The sequence below is a fragment of the Gymnoscopelus microlampas genome (genome assembly GCF_963454915.1).
Source record: "Gymnoscopelus microlampas genome assembly, chromosome: 17".
Taxonomy (NCBI): Eukaryota; Metazoa; Chordata; class Actinopteri; order Myctophiformes; family Myctophidae; genus Gymnoscopelus; species Gymnoscopelus microlampas.
This window is the reverse complement of record NC_139954.1, coordinates 17,818,660-17,834,092: the sequence shown is the minus strand read 5'-3', so window position 1 is coordinate 17,834,092 and position 15,433 is coordinate 17,818,660. Positions and strand designations below refer to the sequence as shown.

Sequence of the window (15,433 nt, the reverse complement as noted above, 5' to 3'; positions counted from 1 at the left end):
CTCTCTCTCTCGTGTTGTGGTTTGCACCCCCCCCCCCCTTTTGCGAAGCATATCCATTACACTGAGTGTGGACTGTGGGTCAGATCCTGGTGGGTCTAAAAATAGGGTGATGTAGCCCCTTACGTGATGGAAAGCTGCACCAGTGGCCAAAATAAGTAACCTAGTACTACAACTACTAGTAGTAGACCTGCAGAATTAACAGCCAAGACGCACGCCTGTCTTTCATGCTCCCTCTTGCACAACTGTGACGCTCAACTGTTAGCTTGACGATATGTTTTATTTGGGTGAGTGACACCAACTAGAACTAGCATAACACTCACTTTGTCATCCTCTCTACGGCTGTCTCTCTCTCTTTCCCACGTACAGTGTTTTTCAACGTGTGGACCCCCAGGAGTCCTTGAGGGCGTTCTACGGGTTCCCCAGTTCAATTATTGATAGTTAGGAACCAAATAGACCCATATGGCACTGTAACTTGTAACACAGATTTAAATTAAGGATTTTTACAGTGAAGATTGAGGTCCCTGAGATCAAAACAATGTATCAAATGGGGGTCCGTGGCCTAATGCATATCAAAGCCCTCCTTGAAATTAAAAAGGTTAATCACTACCAGTGTATCTATGTGATCCCTATCAGTAGTGTATGAAAGGATCTTATACTACTGGCTTGTTTCAGCTGCACCACAGCAATCAATACAGTTTTATTATTGCTCTCCCCCCCTCCCTTTGCTCTCACACACTCCATCTCTCTCCCCCCCTCTCCCTCCCTCCTTCCCCTCCTCCCTAGAGGCGAGGCCGTTTTCTTGGCTTGCTTCCACCGAGCTCAGTATTCAAACCGCCAGTCGGACCAACGCAGCCCAGCTGTGTGGGAGGGAGAGAGAGCGAGCAGTTTGACGTTTTTCATTGACAAAAATGCATATACATATGAACATTTGTACATATCTGTCAAAAGGATAAAAAACACACACACTTTTGGTGTAAATGTGTGTGTAAACTGAGTGCCACGTGGGTGCCAGTCAGAGATGGGGAGAGAAAGAGGAGGGGACGCGTCAGAGACGGATGGAGAGAGCATGGGAAAGGCAGGAGGGAGTATATGAGAGACCCTAGTTTGATATGCATTAGGCCACATACCGTATATATGCATATCATTCTTATCTCTGGGAGAGTGTTATTTTGAACTCTGAGAGTGTACAAATTTGTACACTCTCTAACTATCAATCATGTAGCTGGGGATCCCCTGCCCTGGAACACCCTCAAGGACCCCCGGAGGTCCTCGGATCCCACGTTGAGAACCAGTCAACCCTTCAGTTTATCAATATTATTAAAGGGTCTACACCATGAATTTTAACTTTTTCTTCATTTTTGTGTGTTTTTGGTCTCCCCCACCTCTCTTCTGTTCCAACAAATACCCGACTTCGAGCATGCAGGCTTTTATAGGCTATCTGTGGTTTTCATGTAAATTGGTCTGAAAACAGTCCGTCAGATTTGTTCCCCCACCCTACGTCACGTCTGGGAACAATTCCTCCCGTTTTTCAGTTCTGACCCCAAAAAAAAAAAAAAAAAAAAAAATCATTTTTTTTTTCATTTTTTTTTTAATTTTTTCTTTTTTTTTTTTTTTGCTTTTTCCACACAGAACCAGGACATGACATGCATACAAACTGGCTCAATAGCGCCCCGTGCCAAACAGGACAATGTGGTATTGCAGGTGAAAGTGCTTTATAAGCCAGAGAGAAGTTAGTTGGAATGAGTATATCTGAGGCTTGATTTAGGCTCAAACCTTTTGAAAAACGTTTGAGGGACATAAACAATATGATATCAAATATTATTATTTTTTTTTAAATTCATGGTGTAGCTCCTTTAAGCCATGTATGTTTTCTGAAAACTCCTCTGCTTCCATAACCCTTCAAAACTGGGAACGCATCTGTCATTTTAGATTTCTTTGGCTATTTTTTTTTTAAATGTTTTTTTTTTTGCAAAGCTTTGAATATATATACTTTAAAGCGAACATTTGTAACTAAAATCTTTGCTTTTCTGAGGGTCTTAATGGGTTAAAGGCCTGTCATTGGTTGTCAGTACTGCTGATACAGTATTCTGCTGAGCCTGGCCTTGAGCGTAGGGCTGGGCACTATAGCTGAGTGGCCATATCTGAGTGGGTAGAGAGGTCGTCTGGGAAAAAAAGGTCCCCAGTTCGCGCCCCGGTCTAGAAGTGTCTCTTGACTAGTGCCCACTGCTCCTAAAAGCTCGGATGGGTTAAATGCAGAGGACACATTTCAAACATGAGAAATACCCGAAGGAGTGGGGGTCTTATTGTTAGTTTACGTGTTATATTGTGATATGAGATTAGATGGGATTTTGGATATCGTAATATCACATCGTCATATGGCACAAGTTTTTATGCCATTTGCTGGACTTTCTTGACTGTTCTCTGCTATTATTTGCCATTACCCATTTATTTATTATAAAGGCATTAATAATGATTATTTATAAAAGATCTCATTCTGTAAATGTTTTTTTAATGCACCAATAGTCGTCCCGACAATATTTCAATATCAAGGTAAATGGTCAAAAACATGGTGATATTTGATTTTGTCCAGCTCGTGAAATCCCCTCTCACTTTACAGTACATCCTTAAAGCTGTCAACATCATGGATCTCTCTCCCTCTCTGTCTCTTAATGTTCTCTCTCGCTCTCTCTCGCTCTCTCTCTCTCTCTCTCTCTCTCTCTCTCTCTCTCTCTCTCTAATACACATCAGGAATGTTCATCAGGGATCACTCATGTGCATGACTGTACTCTACTACACCACAAGCCTTTTACAGTACTGCCCTAAAGAGCGTGTGTGGGGTGGGGGTGGGGGGGTGGGGGCGGTTGTTACAGAATCTATCCCATCAGCACAAATGGTGTGTCTGGTGATGCATCATGAAGGCAGCATGAAGTGCAATATTCTTCTTCTTGCGGTTCTAAAAATGATGCTGAAAGACGTCTGAATGCAGATGTTTTAATAATGGATAACAGAAGTATATGCGTACACAGTATGTATACACACTCAACACAGTGAAAGCAGCATCTACACACGGTTGTTCTGGGGTTGTGTTCTAGTTTGTGTTGTTCTGGGGTGGTGTTCTAGTATGGGTTGTTCTAGTATCTAGGATGTTGAGGAGAGAGACGGTATTTAACAGCTGGTAAGCAGGAATGTTCCAGTCTTACATTCATTTCTCCTTCTGGACAGTGAAATTCTCAGTGCTTATTTAACTTTAAGTGTGTCAAAATATTTACATTCAGTTGAATTAAATATTCAGCACTCAAGGGTGTGTGGGTGGTGTGTGCTGTAGTATGTCAAGTGTAACATGTTTTTGGTTGAGAGCTCTGTGGAAGCCAAAAGCCTTGGGGGTATGAAAAGTCATTATTAAGACAGTGATTAGCAACATTTTCATAAATAGCATGAGTTGCATCGCTGGCTGGATCAATAAATGCTCATTATAAATGCATTAGCGAGACAATTTTCTAGAGGATAAACAGTGCAAAGGGGGTGTGTGTGTCGCTCGCAGGGCTGCAGAAAGGATGCGTTTCTGTGTGTGTGCCAGTGTGCATCTGTAGGGGTATTTGTGCGGGGATAAGAGTGTGTTGTGCTTGCTTGTGGCTGTGAGATGATCCTCTGTCTGTGTGTGTGTGTGTGTGTGTGTGCATTTATACACCCAGGCTTGCACCTGGCCCCTTGTCTATCCCCCAAAGCCCAGAGGGGCGCAATAAAGAAGGCCTTGTCCCAAAATCCATGAGAGAGAGACACACACACACACACACACACACACACACACACACACACACACACACACACACACACACACACACACACACACACACACACACACACACACACACACACACACACACACACACACACACACACACACACACACACACACACTCACACACACACGTGCACATAGTATTGGGTGTGTGTCCAGGGTTATATAGAAACTAGTGTGTGTGTGTTGATAACGGTCTGTTTTGTGCAGGCACGTTACCAGCTCATATTATGTATATGAGAAGCTGCACATACAGTATATGCTGTGTGTGTACATGTGTGTAAGCAAACGTATTTGAGTATCAGTGTGTTAATATGTTTTAGTGTGTAGTATTCACATTCGCAGATTGGTGTGTGTGTGTGTGTATGCATGTGTTGATCTGGGATGACTTTACTCTCCTGGCATTTCCTCAGGGGGGGTTGGTGTGCGTTCACTGTTTTTCCTCTGTTCTCATTCCTATCTGGCTTCCATCTTCTACACACACACACACACTCGCACACGCACGCAACCTTTATAGTCCTTCCTCTTCTTCTCTTCCTCAACTTCTCTGACACACTATATCGCCCACCTCGACCTGCCCTCCCCTTCTCTTTCGCTCTCATTTCATGGGCAATGGCAGCTATCTCTTGAACGATTTGTGAGATTGTAAAAAGGCTTCATTATACCACTGTCTTTGCAGTAAAGTCCTCCATTTGTACACTTACACAATTTTGCTGGTGAAGGTATGAGGGGAAGAGAGTTTGATGAAGCTTGGAATGCTGTAGGGCTATGACAGATTATTGTGTGTCATTGTTTATTGTGCTTATCGCTGCCATGTCTTTGGCCAGATTGTATACTATGACAAGTATATATTTGTGAAACTTAAAATAAAGATTTTAGTTACTTTTGATTAATTGTGCAGCCATAATTAACATTAGGCTATGTCCTTCTGCTAGTGCAATTTCTTAAATTATTGGGATGTCAACATTTTTTTTTGTAATGGACACGACACATTTGATGGTGTCTTATTTATTTATTTTGCCTTTGTCCTCTTCTGCAAAACGAAAAACCCCTCAGTCAGCAGAAAACAGACCGTTTGTGGGAACTTTAATGTCAATGACATCAGCTGAACTTTCGGTCACTGGGGAAGCATCACTCCCATCAACTGCTGGCAAACGGCAGCTTATTAAATGAAGTGCTGCATGTAGGGTAGAGCCAGACCAATACATTGGCCATTATTTTACTTTTTTGATCGCTATCGGCAGTTATGTAGCCGATGTGTCCCAATTTTGAAATAAGAATAATTAACATATTAATATTTTTTTTTTATAGCCAAGCTTTTGTTGAAAATGTTAGAATAGTGTGATAATCATCCCTTGTTTCTAAAGTGTATTTGCTTATTTGGGCTTGCTTCCAATAGTTTTTTATTGTTTAAACCAGTGGTTCTCAAACTGTTTCATGTCAGGGACCCCCAAATGAATCTGTGTTTGTCCACGGACTTCGGACATCTTAAATTAAAATTTGTAAAAAAATAGCAGATCCACAAGCTCACATTGCGTGCTCATGTGGCCTTCAGTCGCTTATTTTGGGCTTGTCTTCATGGTTGCTTATTTCTCTCGCAAAATCTGGCATCTCTGGTTGCTGATCTGGTCTGGGTGTAGAGCAGATATGGAAAAGGTCTGTGCACAACTGTACAGTATGTGTGTGTGTGTGTGTGTGTGTGTGTGTGTGTGTGTGTGTGTGTGTGTGTGTGTGTGTGTGTGTGTGTGTGTGTGTGTGTGTGTGTGTGTGTGCAAAATGCAAATTAGTGGAGACGAAAGTGGGCTCTATACCGGATCACACTGGTCAATTTGGAACGAAAAGCAGGCTTTCCGCCGCGTGGAGAGCGTGTTGTTGACATGAGGTTAGTCCGGGTGGAGTGCTGGGTGTAGGGGGAGGGGGGGAGGAAGTGGCTGAGTCATCCGGTGGTTCAGTCATCATGGCCCAAACAACATCCCACAGTGACCGGGGCAACCACCACGGAGATGCAGGAGGTCATACACTGTCAAATCGTGACTGTTAATTTAACTCTGAGAGTGTACGAATGTACAATGTTCGTACGCTCTCTGTGTTACAAATACTTTGTCGGTGGAAGTGCAGGGATGGGAAAATGAGGGAAGAATGGGCTGGTGAAAAAGCAATAAACTGCAGTATATTAGAGGTTGTTTGTTTATTGTATCAGGGAAATGCAGGAGAATGAGAAGAGAACGGATGAATGAGTAGAAAGATAGAAAGATGGATAAAAAATTTAGTAAAACATAAACTACAAGAGATTTGATTTGTGGAATGTGGATAGAACCGTCACTGTATCAGTAATGATGAGAGAATGAGAAGATTGTATGGAATGGGGTGTGCTTAAACCATAAACTGTGAATGGCTCAAATTTGGCGGAGTTGTGGCCGTTTCCGACAAAGACTGCTCATTGTAATTAATCTTCATGGAGTGGACCGGGAGAGAGTGACTACAGTTTATAGGAATGGAAGTGTGACTAAGCAGTAAACGTCAAAGTCAATGTGTTTGTAGAACGTTGGCAGAAATGAACCGTTGGAATGGAGTGTGGTGGTGGGTGTGTGTGGGTGTGTATGTGTGTGTGCGGCATCCCAGTGACTGTGATTTCATGGCTTTTGGATCCCGTTCATGACCCGTGTCCATCCGCATACCTACCCAACTCTCAACCTTCCTGTCTCTCATTCCACTTGACTGTACAATACAGCACATGCCCACCAAGCTACATGTCATGACAGGCCATTGTAAGTCACAGAATAATCTGATAAGTAACCTTGGGCCCGACCAATACTGGATTTTTGGGTCCGATACTAGTGAGTAAGGAACTCTGATATTGATATCTGCCAATGCAGATATTTTTACATATACATATATGTACTGTATATTGGTGCATATTGGACAGCATATGCCGATGCTAATATACCTCTGATAGGCTAATATTGGCTGATAAAATAGGCTGACTGATATATCAGTCGGGCTCTAGGGATAAGACAACAAATTTGAATGGAATGTCTTCATGTAATGTAGCCAAGAGAGGTTTTTTTTTGCAACCAGCATAATGTTAATGGATAATGCTGTGGCGGTGTCTCATTGAAGCGGTTGTGGTCACACCCTTTGAGAATTTCACTTAGTTGGTCAGCGCGTCTTGTAGTGACTTGAATGAAAATTGCTGTGGTGAGTGCAGTCATCCCACTTCCCATATCGGACTTAATGGTTCCAAACCTCCAAACTGGGATTACTACTATCAGATGACTCTGTTCTCCTCGTCAGTATCATACATTAGTTGTTGTAGGGGTCCAGGGACCCCCAGGTGTCCTTATGGGGGTTCCAGGGGGGGTCCCCAACAAAATGAGAAACTGTTCAAACACTTAACCCCTTCTTATAAAAATAAAAGAAAACATGTTGACAAATCTTGTCTTATGGGGTCCCTGGCACAATATTTTCAAATGGGGGTCCTTGGATAAATACACATTTAGGAGTCCTTGACATGAAAATGTTTGAGAACCACTTAACCTTTCACGTTTAATGTTGATACCTTTTGTCCAGACTTTTGCCCGCTGTTGTTAGTCTATGTGTCACCTATGTGGAGTCACAGCTGTGAGGACACTGCTGCTGCTGCTGGTGTACGTCAGCATACATTACCTCGCCCTTGTCATTGGTGAGTCAGGGAAGGTCAAAGGGCACACAACGAGGAAGTAAACTGGTAAAGAGGAAGGACAGTCAGCTGTGCTCATTGGGCAATGTTTTTCTTTCTTAAAAGTGTCTGGATTGTGTTATTTTGTAATACGTGTATATATGAAGGTCTTCACAAGTATTGAAATTCAGAAAGTAACGAATTGCAAGTACCTTTGTTGTTGTAATTTGTAATGTTTAACATCCTTGGAGTTTTTCAACTGCATTTTAAAATCAGCAATTCAAATTTCACTTAAGTAATCATAGTAGCCTACAGTCAAGTTTCTTATAACGAAAAGGTGCTCAACTCTGAGAGTGTACAAATGGAATCAAGATGGACACTTATGTCTATTTCATTCCATTTGTACACTCTTGAGTAACGAACCCGCGATGCGCTGTCAAGCTACATTAGAGCCCGGACCGCTAGGCCAGTGGTCCCGGCCACTTTAGTAGTTTTTAACACAAGTAATCTAGTTGCATAATATTGAAATCAAGGAATGGTTCTTCTACTTTAGGAGGATTTTCTGGTTCTCTTTTCATCTAATATTGAGACGGGTATGCACGCGATCGATCGAGCGTGCACGCGTATGAGTGTGTGTGTGTCTGAGGACAGAGGGAGTCTTGAGGGCAGACAGGCAGTGTGTCCTTCTTCAATAGAGGAACCGGAGGAGACAATGATGTCATAATGTTAGCCATGTAGCGGCGGGGGCCCCTGTAATAATTACTGTCTGTCTTTTAGTCTGAGGTCACCTTTCTCACACGAGAGAAAGGACGCGCACACACACACACACACACACACACACACACTCAATTATTTTCTGTCTCTTCGTCGTCACCGCAATCATGACAGGGAAACATCCATCAACATACGACACACACACACACACACACACACACACACACACACACACACACACACACACACACACACACACACACACACACACACACACACACTGAGATAGACATGCATGCAGATACACATGCACACACACCACCGATGTGCCAATCATAAAGTGGTTTATTTTCACTTCAAAGCCAGCACTGAAACCGAAGCTCAGGGAAGAGAAAGGGAGAGAGATGCAGAGTGAACGCCATCTGGAGAACAAGACTCATTGAGATTGTCAGGATCTCACTTATAAACACACACACACCCCACCTCCCCTCAGGCCGTGTGGATGCAGTTACACTGTCAAATCCTCCAGTGATAATTTTTATCGCGGAGTGCACAAATTAATAAATTAACACTGAGGATTTGACTGTGTATACAGGCACATGCATGTCGTTCTGTGTGTGTGTGTGTCACTGGGTCAGGAGGTACAGCGACCGTTTTGGAATCGGAAGGTTCCAGGTTCGATCCCCACCCTCCTCCTGGCGTTGTGTTGAAGTCTCCTTGAGCAATACACCGAACGCCTACCTGCTGCTGATGAGCAGTTAGGTGCCTTGCATGGTTGCCGCTGCCATCGGTGTGTCAATGTGTGAATGTACTGTAATGTACATTGTAAAGCACGTTATAAAGGTGCTATAGAAATGCACCATTTACTCTGTGCAGTGATTATGTGCTGGAAGTCTTAGCTCCCCATTTTTGTGTGAGCATGTTTCTGTGTGTGTACACTTTGAGTTGCCCTGGTGTGTGAAAGGTGCTGTACAAATAAAGTTGCCTTGCCATTTGAGAAGAATATTAACAGCGCGGCAGTTGCTTAAAAGATGTGTGCGTGTGCGGTGCCCATGTTTTCTGTCGAGTGCAAACGTGTTAAGAAAAGAGGTTATCGGACGGAAAGTGCAAATGTTGGGTCACGGGTAAGTAAGTGTGCAGTGAAGCGAGAAAACGTGTGTGTGTGTGTGTGTGTGTGTGTGAGAAATTGGGGGAAACCAGGGTTGGCTCTGAAATAAAACCCAGTCGACACACTCCTTCACCAGATGCTGTCAGAGAAAAGCCTCATCAGCAGAAATACTCCTGGCGCGCTGCCTCCTCTTGAACCCCTCTCTTTTCCTCTCTCAATCCCCCCCTCAACATCCACTTTCCTTTCTGTCTGTCTGTCAGATTTTCCTGTTTGTCTTTCACAGTAAAAGTCCTCAGTGATACTGTAAATCTGCAACCTGGAACTTATTTTAATGACTGAAACTTTATTTTAACCCATCTGTATGGCAATGTTAATAACAAGTACATCTGCAGTGGTAGGGGGTGGTTTCGGTACTCTTCTGTTAGTGTCGGGAAAGACACCTACTGGTTGACAGTTAGTACTGCTTGAAGCTCAAAGTGCAATATCTCCACTGCCCAAGTGGGCTTTCACACTTAGCTCAGTGGTAAAATATTGTGCGCGGGAGACCCAGGTTGGAATCACGGGTAGGATATAAATATCATTATTTTACTGATTGCAGCTTTAATTTATTTCTTGAGAGTGTAACAATTCCTGTGTTAAAGTAGCACTGAGAATTTCTCTCTCTCTCTCTGCCTCTCTGCTTGTTCTCTTGAGGCAGCAGATTGCTAAACAGAGCCTCCTCAGTGAGAGCACAAATTTCTCAAGGTGAGGTAATAAGGCCAGACGGAAGAGCCATTAAGCTAGGAATAGTGTGTGCGCTGCATAGTACTCTGTTCTTTAAATCACTGTGTGCACGTGCAGATGGTTGAGAGTGCGTGAGAAGGGATGGAGTGCACAGGATTGAGATTTGTATATTAGCTGTGTGTTTTTGCATTGTAGGTGTGCATTTGTGTCTACACTTGAATGTGTACATGTTGTTTATGAGTAGTAAAGAAGTGAAATGCTTCCCAGGGTGCATACTTGCTTGCATTAGAAGCCTGATATGGGATTAGCAAAAATTATTCAGATTATTGTATTGACTGAGTATGGATTCAGCTACTACATCTGCCACTATGTACTATTTTATTTTTTCTTCCTTTTTCTCCCAATTCATGATTCCCGATTCCCCGTATATTAAAGTCCCTTTGTCACTGCTGACTCCTACAGTTGGTCCTAGGGACTGCACAGACAATCACGTGACTCCTCCCAATTTACGCATGATATCCAGGCTCGTTCTTTTCACTTGACAGCGAGGAGTTTCTCCAGGACGTAACGCATGTGGAAGAACATGCTATTAGTCCCTAGTTCCACGGCTTACTGAACAGGCACCCTGACCAACCAACCCTCCACTGCCGGCTTCCCTCCCATGAACACACCATGGAGGATTCAAACTCCTAGCCTCTGTGGAGATTAGCAGGAAATGTACCCCTGTGCCACCCGGGTTCCCGTATTTAATTTATTTTTTATCAGAGTAAATTTATCGCTGATCATTTTATTTTGTTTAGGGACTTCTGGGCTCAGAATAAATACTGTACTTGAAAGAGTATAATTTGACCCTTGCAGGTCCATTTTCACCCTTTCAGAGTGCATTGGTGGCTGTGTCTCATGGGAAAGCATGACTCGGCAGTGGAGTGTAATGGAAGCCATGCTGCTGGAAGATTGATATGCTATTGGTGTGGAACAGAGGCCTAAGGAGGTCAACAGGCCTTTCTGGTTCTCACAAGCGAGCAAACACACGCACACAGTACACACACACACACACACACACACACACATACCCCCCATTCCATTCCATTAAAAGTGCCACAAGCCCACAGTGGAGTTAAGGTGTCCCCCCACTAAACCGATGTCGGCGGCGGTTAGTGCTTGGTCGAAAGTTGTAACGAGGCGTCGAAAGCCGACCAAACTTGCACTATGCCTGTGCACTAAGCTCATAACATTGACTTACAATACATAACAGCTCCGATGGACCAATTTGTTCTGTGTCAACCGCAACTTGCAGTTTGGAAAAGTCAACCTCTTCAGCAAAAGGCTAGATGTAGCAAAGGGGCTGGGAGTTGGAGAGCTATGCAAATTTCCACTTTATATTAATATTCTCTCCTGCAAGTTATTGGGTAGACAGCAGAGAGCTGTTTGTTTGGGGCACTTTATCCAAAACCTCTTCACAATTTTCATTTAATCCTTCTCAGATGACAGTGATTGTCTTTGAATTGCTGAAACTTGAAACAAACTTGTGTCCATCGTAGCCTACCCCATTATTGTTTGAGTGAACGACATGAAATGCCCATCTTTACCTCTGCCCACCATCATTTTTCAATCAGCTATTATCACACGTGTTACTTTGTTTTTACTGACGTTAGTCTGCTCTTGATTTGCTTGTTCTGTTTTTCTGTAAAAAAGACTGAAAAACCCTTTGCAACAATAGCCAATCTGTAGAACGGCTTCCCAAGCCACATCTGGACCGTGCACACCAGTGTGCCTCACCACACCGTTTGAGAACCACTCACTTACACAAAGAACTAAGCGTAGTAGAAGGTTAGAAGTCGTGAAAAGGGGAAGGAAAGTAGAGACATAGTTGAGTTAATGAAACAGGCAGCCACTCGTAGCAGTTGTTTTTATGACTGACTCAAAGTCGCTCTTGATTTGCTCGCCTCATCATTACGGTCTGTCTCGTCTTCTCGCTGTCTCTCCCCTCTGTGTTACAGTATAACTATATTTTTGGTTGCCTTGTCTCTCTGTCTCTCATACCGCCTGCTGCCTGCCAGTATTCTGTTTATCTTTCTCTCCTGCTCCCTCATTACTGTGCCGTCTCTGTTCCTGCGAGATGTGTCCATGCTGCTGCCTGATTCCAGCATGGCTTTGTTTTATTGTCATTTCAAACACTGAGATGGACTCTGTAATCACACAGAAACGCAGTCAGTGATACTGTGATGTTTTGCTGATAGAGCTTTAATTACACCTCGCTTTTTCTCTACCTACTTACAGTACTTTTGTCATTTTTCACTGCCCATACACGGTTAAATCCTTAGTGTTCATTTAACTCTCACTGAGGATTTTACTGAGTGGATGATTCAAGGTTCACTATGTTGTTCCTTATTAATGTCTTCTGTACAGGTACATAAGAGTCAACATTATTATTGTTCTGGTTCTTCATGACATTGAAGCAGCATCAACAATAACGATAATAGTAAACATATTAGACAACAAGGCGAAAAAAAGTAATCAAAAAATTGACCGTTGTCCTAGTACTTAAAGTTGCTGTGTGCAAGGTAATTACTCCTAGGTCAGCGGTTCGCAGGGGTCGCGGGAAGGTGCCAAAAAAATATTTTAAAAAATGTATTATCAAGAAACGGTAAGAAAAAGAAAGGTGAGGTCGTCGCGACTAACGCGACGGCCACTACACGCATACACACACACACACAGCTGACAGCTCCGCCTCCAACACTGACCGAGAACAAACAGCAGCACAAGACAACACACACACACACACACACACACACACACACACACACACACACACACACAACAAGCCCAATCGCAGAGGCTGAGGCACACAAACTGATTTTAGCTGTTCATAAACGAAAACGCCACGGTCTGTGGACAAAGACAAAATCGAGAGCTGGATCAAGAAACTCTGCTGGTTCTAGGAGTTGATGGGGTCGGCAAAACATGTCCCTCATAATATGGGGTTGTGGTATAAAAAGGTTTGAGAACCCCTGTCCTAGGTTATAAACATCTATTATAAACATCTGTGTGCTTGCAAAAGCTGTAAAATGACCCATGCCAGTGTCCAGTCAGTGTGATGATGTCCTTTCTATCTTCTAGGAGGGAGTCACCTTTCCTTTCCCACAGTTAGAAACCTGCAGAGAATTCTGTTCCCCCCCTCATCACACCACCAAAGCCATGACCTTTTCATTAACCCCCCCCAACTCAGCTGAAGTGGGTTAATCCCTCATCACTCAGCTCCTGGACTGCACCATCTCATTCAGACAGGAGGGGGGGGGGGGGGCTTCATGCCTAGCTCAGGTGTCACAGTCCTGGCTCAGACAAAGGAAACCTTATCACATGGTGGTCTTAAAAGCTGATACATGCATGCGTGCACTTGCGTACACACACACACACACACACACACACACACACACACACACACACACACACACACACACACACACGGGTGCGTGTACTCAGCACAGACGTTGTCAGACAGCCCCAGTCTGACCCCTCCTGTGTCTGTCGGTGTTTCACTTCTCGCTCCTATTCTGTTACTTCCTCTGCAGGGCGATGATGTCATACTGTAGTGTAGCCGCTGTCATATTGGCTTGCTTTGTATTTATGAATTAGAAGTGGCTAGCCTTGTTGGTGCTCTGAGGTAGCGTTAGTGTTGTGTTTACGGTGATGTGACAACTGAAGACGAGCAGAAATATTGTCTGTAAATCTGTCTCTGTACCGCTACCGTTTGTTTTGTTTTATCTGCAGTGTTAAGTCTAATTTATGCTATGTAGCGCGCCCAAAATAGCAGACCCAAAAACCCCACAACATGTCGCTGATGTCATTGTGTGCATATGTTTTGAAAATCAGAAAGTATGCACACAATGTAAATGTAATACACATAGCAACCAAGGGGCGCCGATAACTGAGTGGTTGAGTTGAGGCACGTACCACATAGGCTCTGATGCCTGTCAGCGATTCCGGGGTTCGATTCCCGAGCCCCGTGGAGTGGGTGGACCCTTTCTGTATGTCACTCCCTGACTCATTCTCCCGTTTACCTTTCTCTCTTCACTGTGGACTGTGGATATATATATATATATATATATATATATATATATTACTGACTCCAATGGACATGGACTTTAATTATCTCCTTACTACTGCTGCTATTCTTTATTATTCTTGGTCATTATTTGGTTATCATTGCTACTATTGTTTATTAATTCATTAAGTTATTTTACTATTGTTGCTGAAAGGTTGTGGTGAAGAACCAAAAACAAGGAATTTGCTCTTACTAATGCACAATGTAACAATTTAACAAATCTTGAATATTGATTGGAATTGATTCGTGTTGTTTTTCACCTGGTATTGTGGAGGAAACAGATTAACTGTATTATCATTTTTTGGTTTGTTTTGTACGACTGACTTGAGCGAGTGACTGCTTATGAAAGAGTATATATATAGTATATTAAGGAAAGCTGTGGGAAAACTTGTACTGCAGCTGAGAATTTGCACAGTGTGAAGCTGTAAATGGGCCACTTAGGGGTAACCCAAAGAGAGAAAGATGCAAATTCCTGTGTTTATGGTTGGGTTCCACTTGTTTAAGGCTTCAATAACTGCGCTGGTTTAGCTCTGTTTAGATTTTAACAACAGGATTGTCTGATTATACTGCCATGTGCTGTGAAACTGCTGAGGAAGGGTTTTCTTGTTTTTCAGTTATTGACGTATTCAAATCAAATACTGTTTCCCTCATGGTTCTCTCTTTTTCCTCTCCAGGGTCGACATGTCAAGACTGGACAACTGGCCGCCATCAAGGTCATGGATGTCACAGAGGTCAGTAAACACTGTGTGTGTGTGTGTGTGTGTGTGTGTGTGTGTGTGTGTGTGTGTGTGTGTGTCGGTAGACAATGTAGGTGTACACAAAATCATGTATTAACCAATTAAGCCCTATATACTTACTGTATATACTAGTAAAAATAGGCGATGTACAAGGTTCTTTTTTTAGCTTCTTTTGGGGATTTTTTAAAAGTTTTTTTTGCCCAAAATAGTAACGCAGGTTAGATGGTTAGATATAGTGCATATTCTGGCCATAGAGAAATGAATGATGTATACATCCTGACTCTGTTATGGAACTAACAGAAACGTAAGCAAACCGCTGAAGTATTTCACCCCTCTCTGTGCTTAACACCTAGCCACCCTCCGGCCATGCATGCATGCGCCCACTCCTCTGTGTGGAGGAGATGGAGTACGATTTCATCCGAGGGGCTAAATAGCTGCTAATTCCCAGCTCGGATGCTCCCTGTAACAGTACGTGCCAATACAAGCCGTCTCTCCAGCTCCTCTTACCAGCCACAATCCCTCATGTCAACATTTTATTCCCCCCCCCCCAAAAAAAAGAGTAATGATTTCAGGGTTACAAGTGGAAGAG

At 43.2% G+C, this 15,433-nt stretch overlaps 1 protein-coding gene across 6 annotated transcripts in view; it reads left to right on the top strand.

The window, feature by feature from the left end:
• The window catches only part of LOC311064970 (mitogen-activated protein kinase kinase kinase kinase 4-like), a 107,403-nt gene that overhangs the window by 36,853 nt on the left and 55,117 nt on the right, over positions 1-15,433 (top strand). For all 6 annotated transcript variants that reach the window (XR_014602774.1, XR_014602775.1, XR_014602776.1 and 3 more), the window contains exon 3: positions 14,782-14,838. Coding sequence is in view for 2 of the 6 variants with exons in the window: in XM_084085059.1 (XP_083941185.1) it covers positions 14,782-14,838 (57 nt within the window). In the remaining 4 variants the exon portion in view is untranslated. The remainder of the gene's footprint in view (positions 1-14,781; positions 14,839-15,433) is intronic.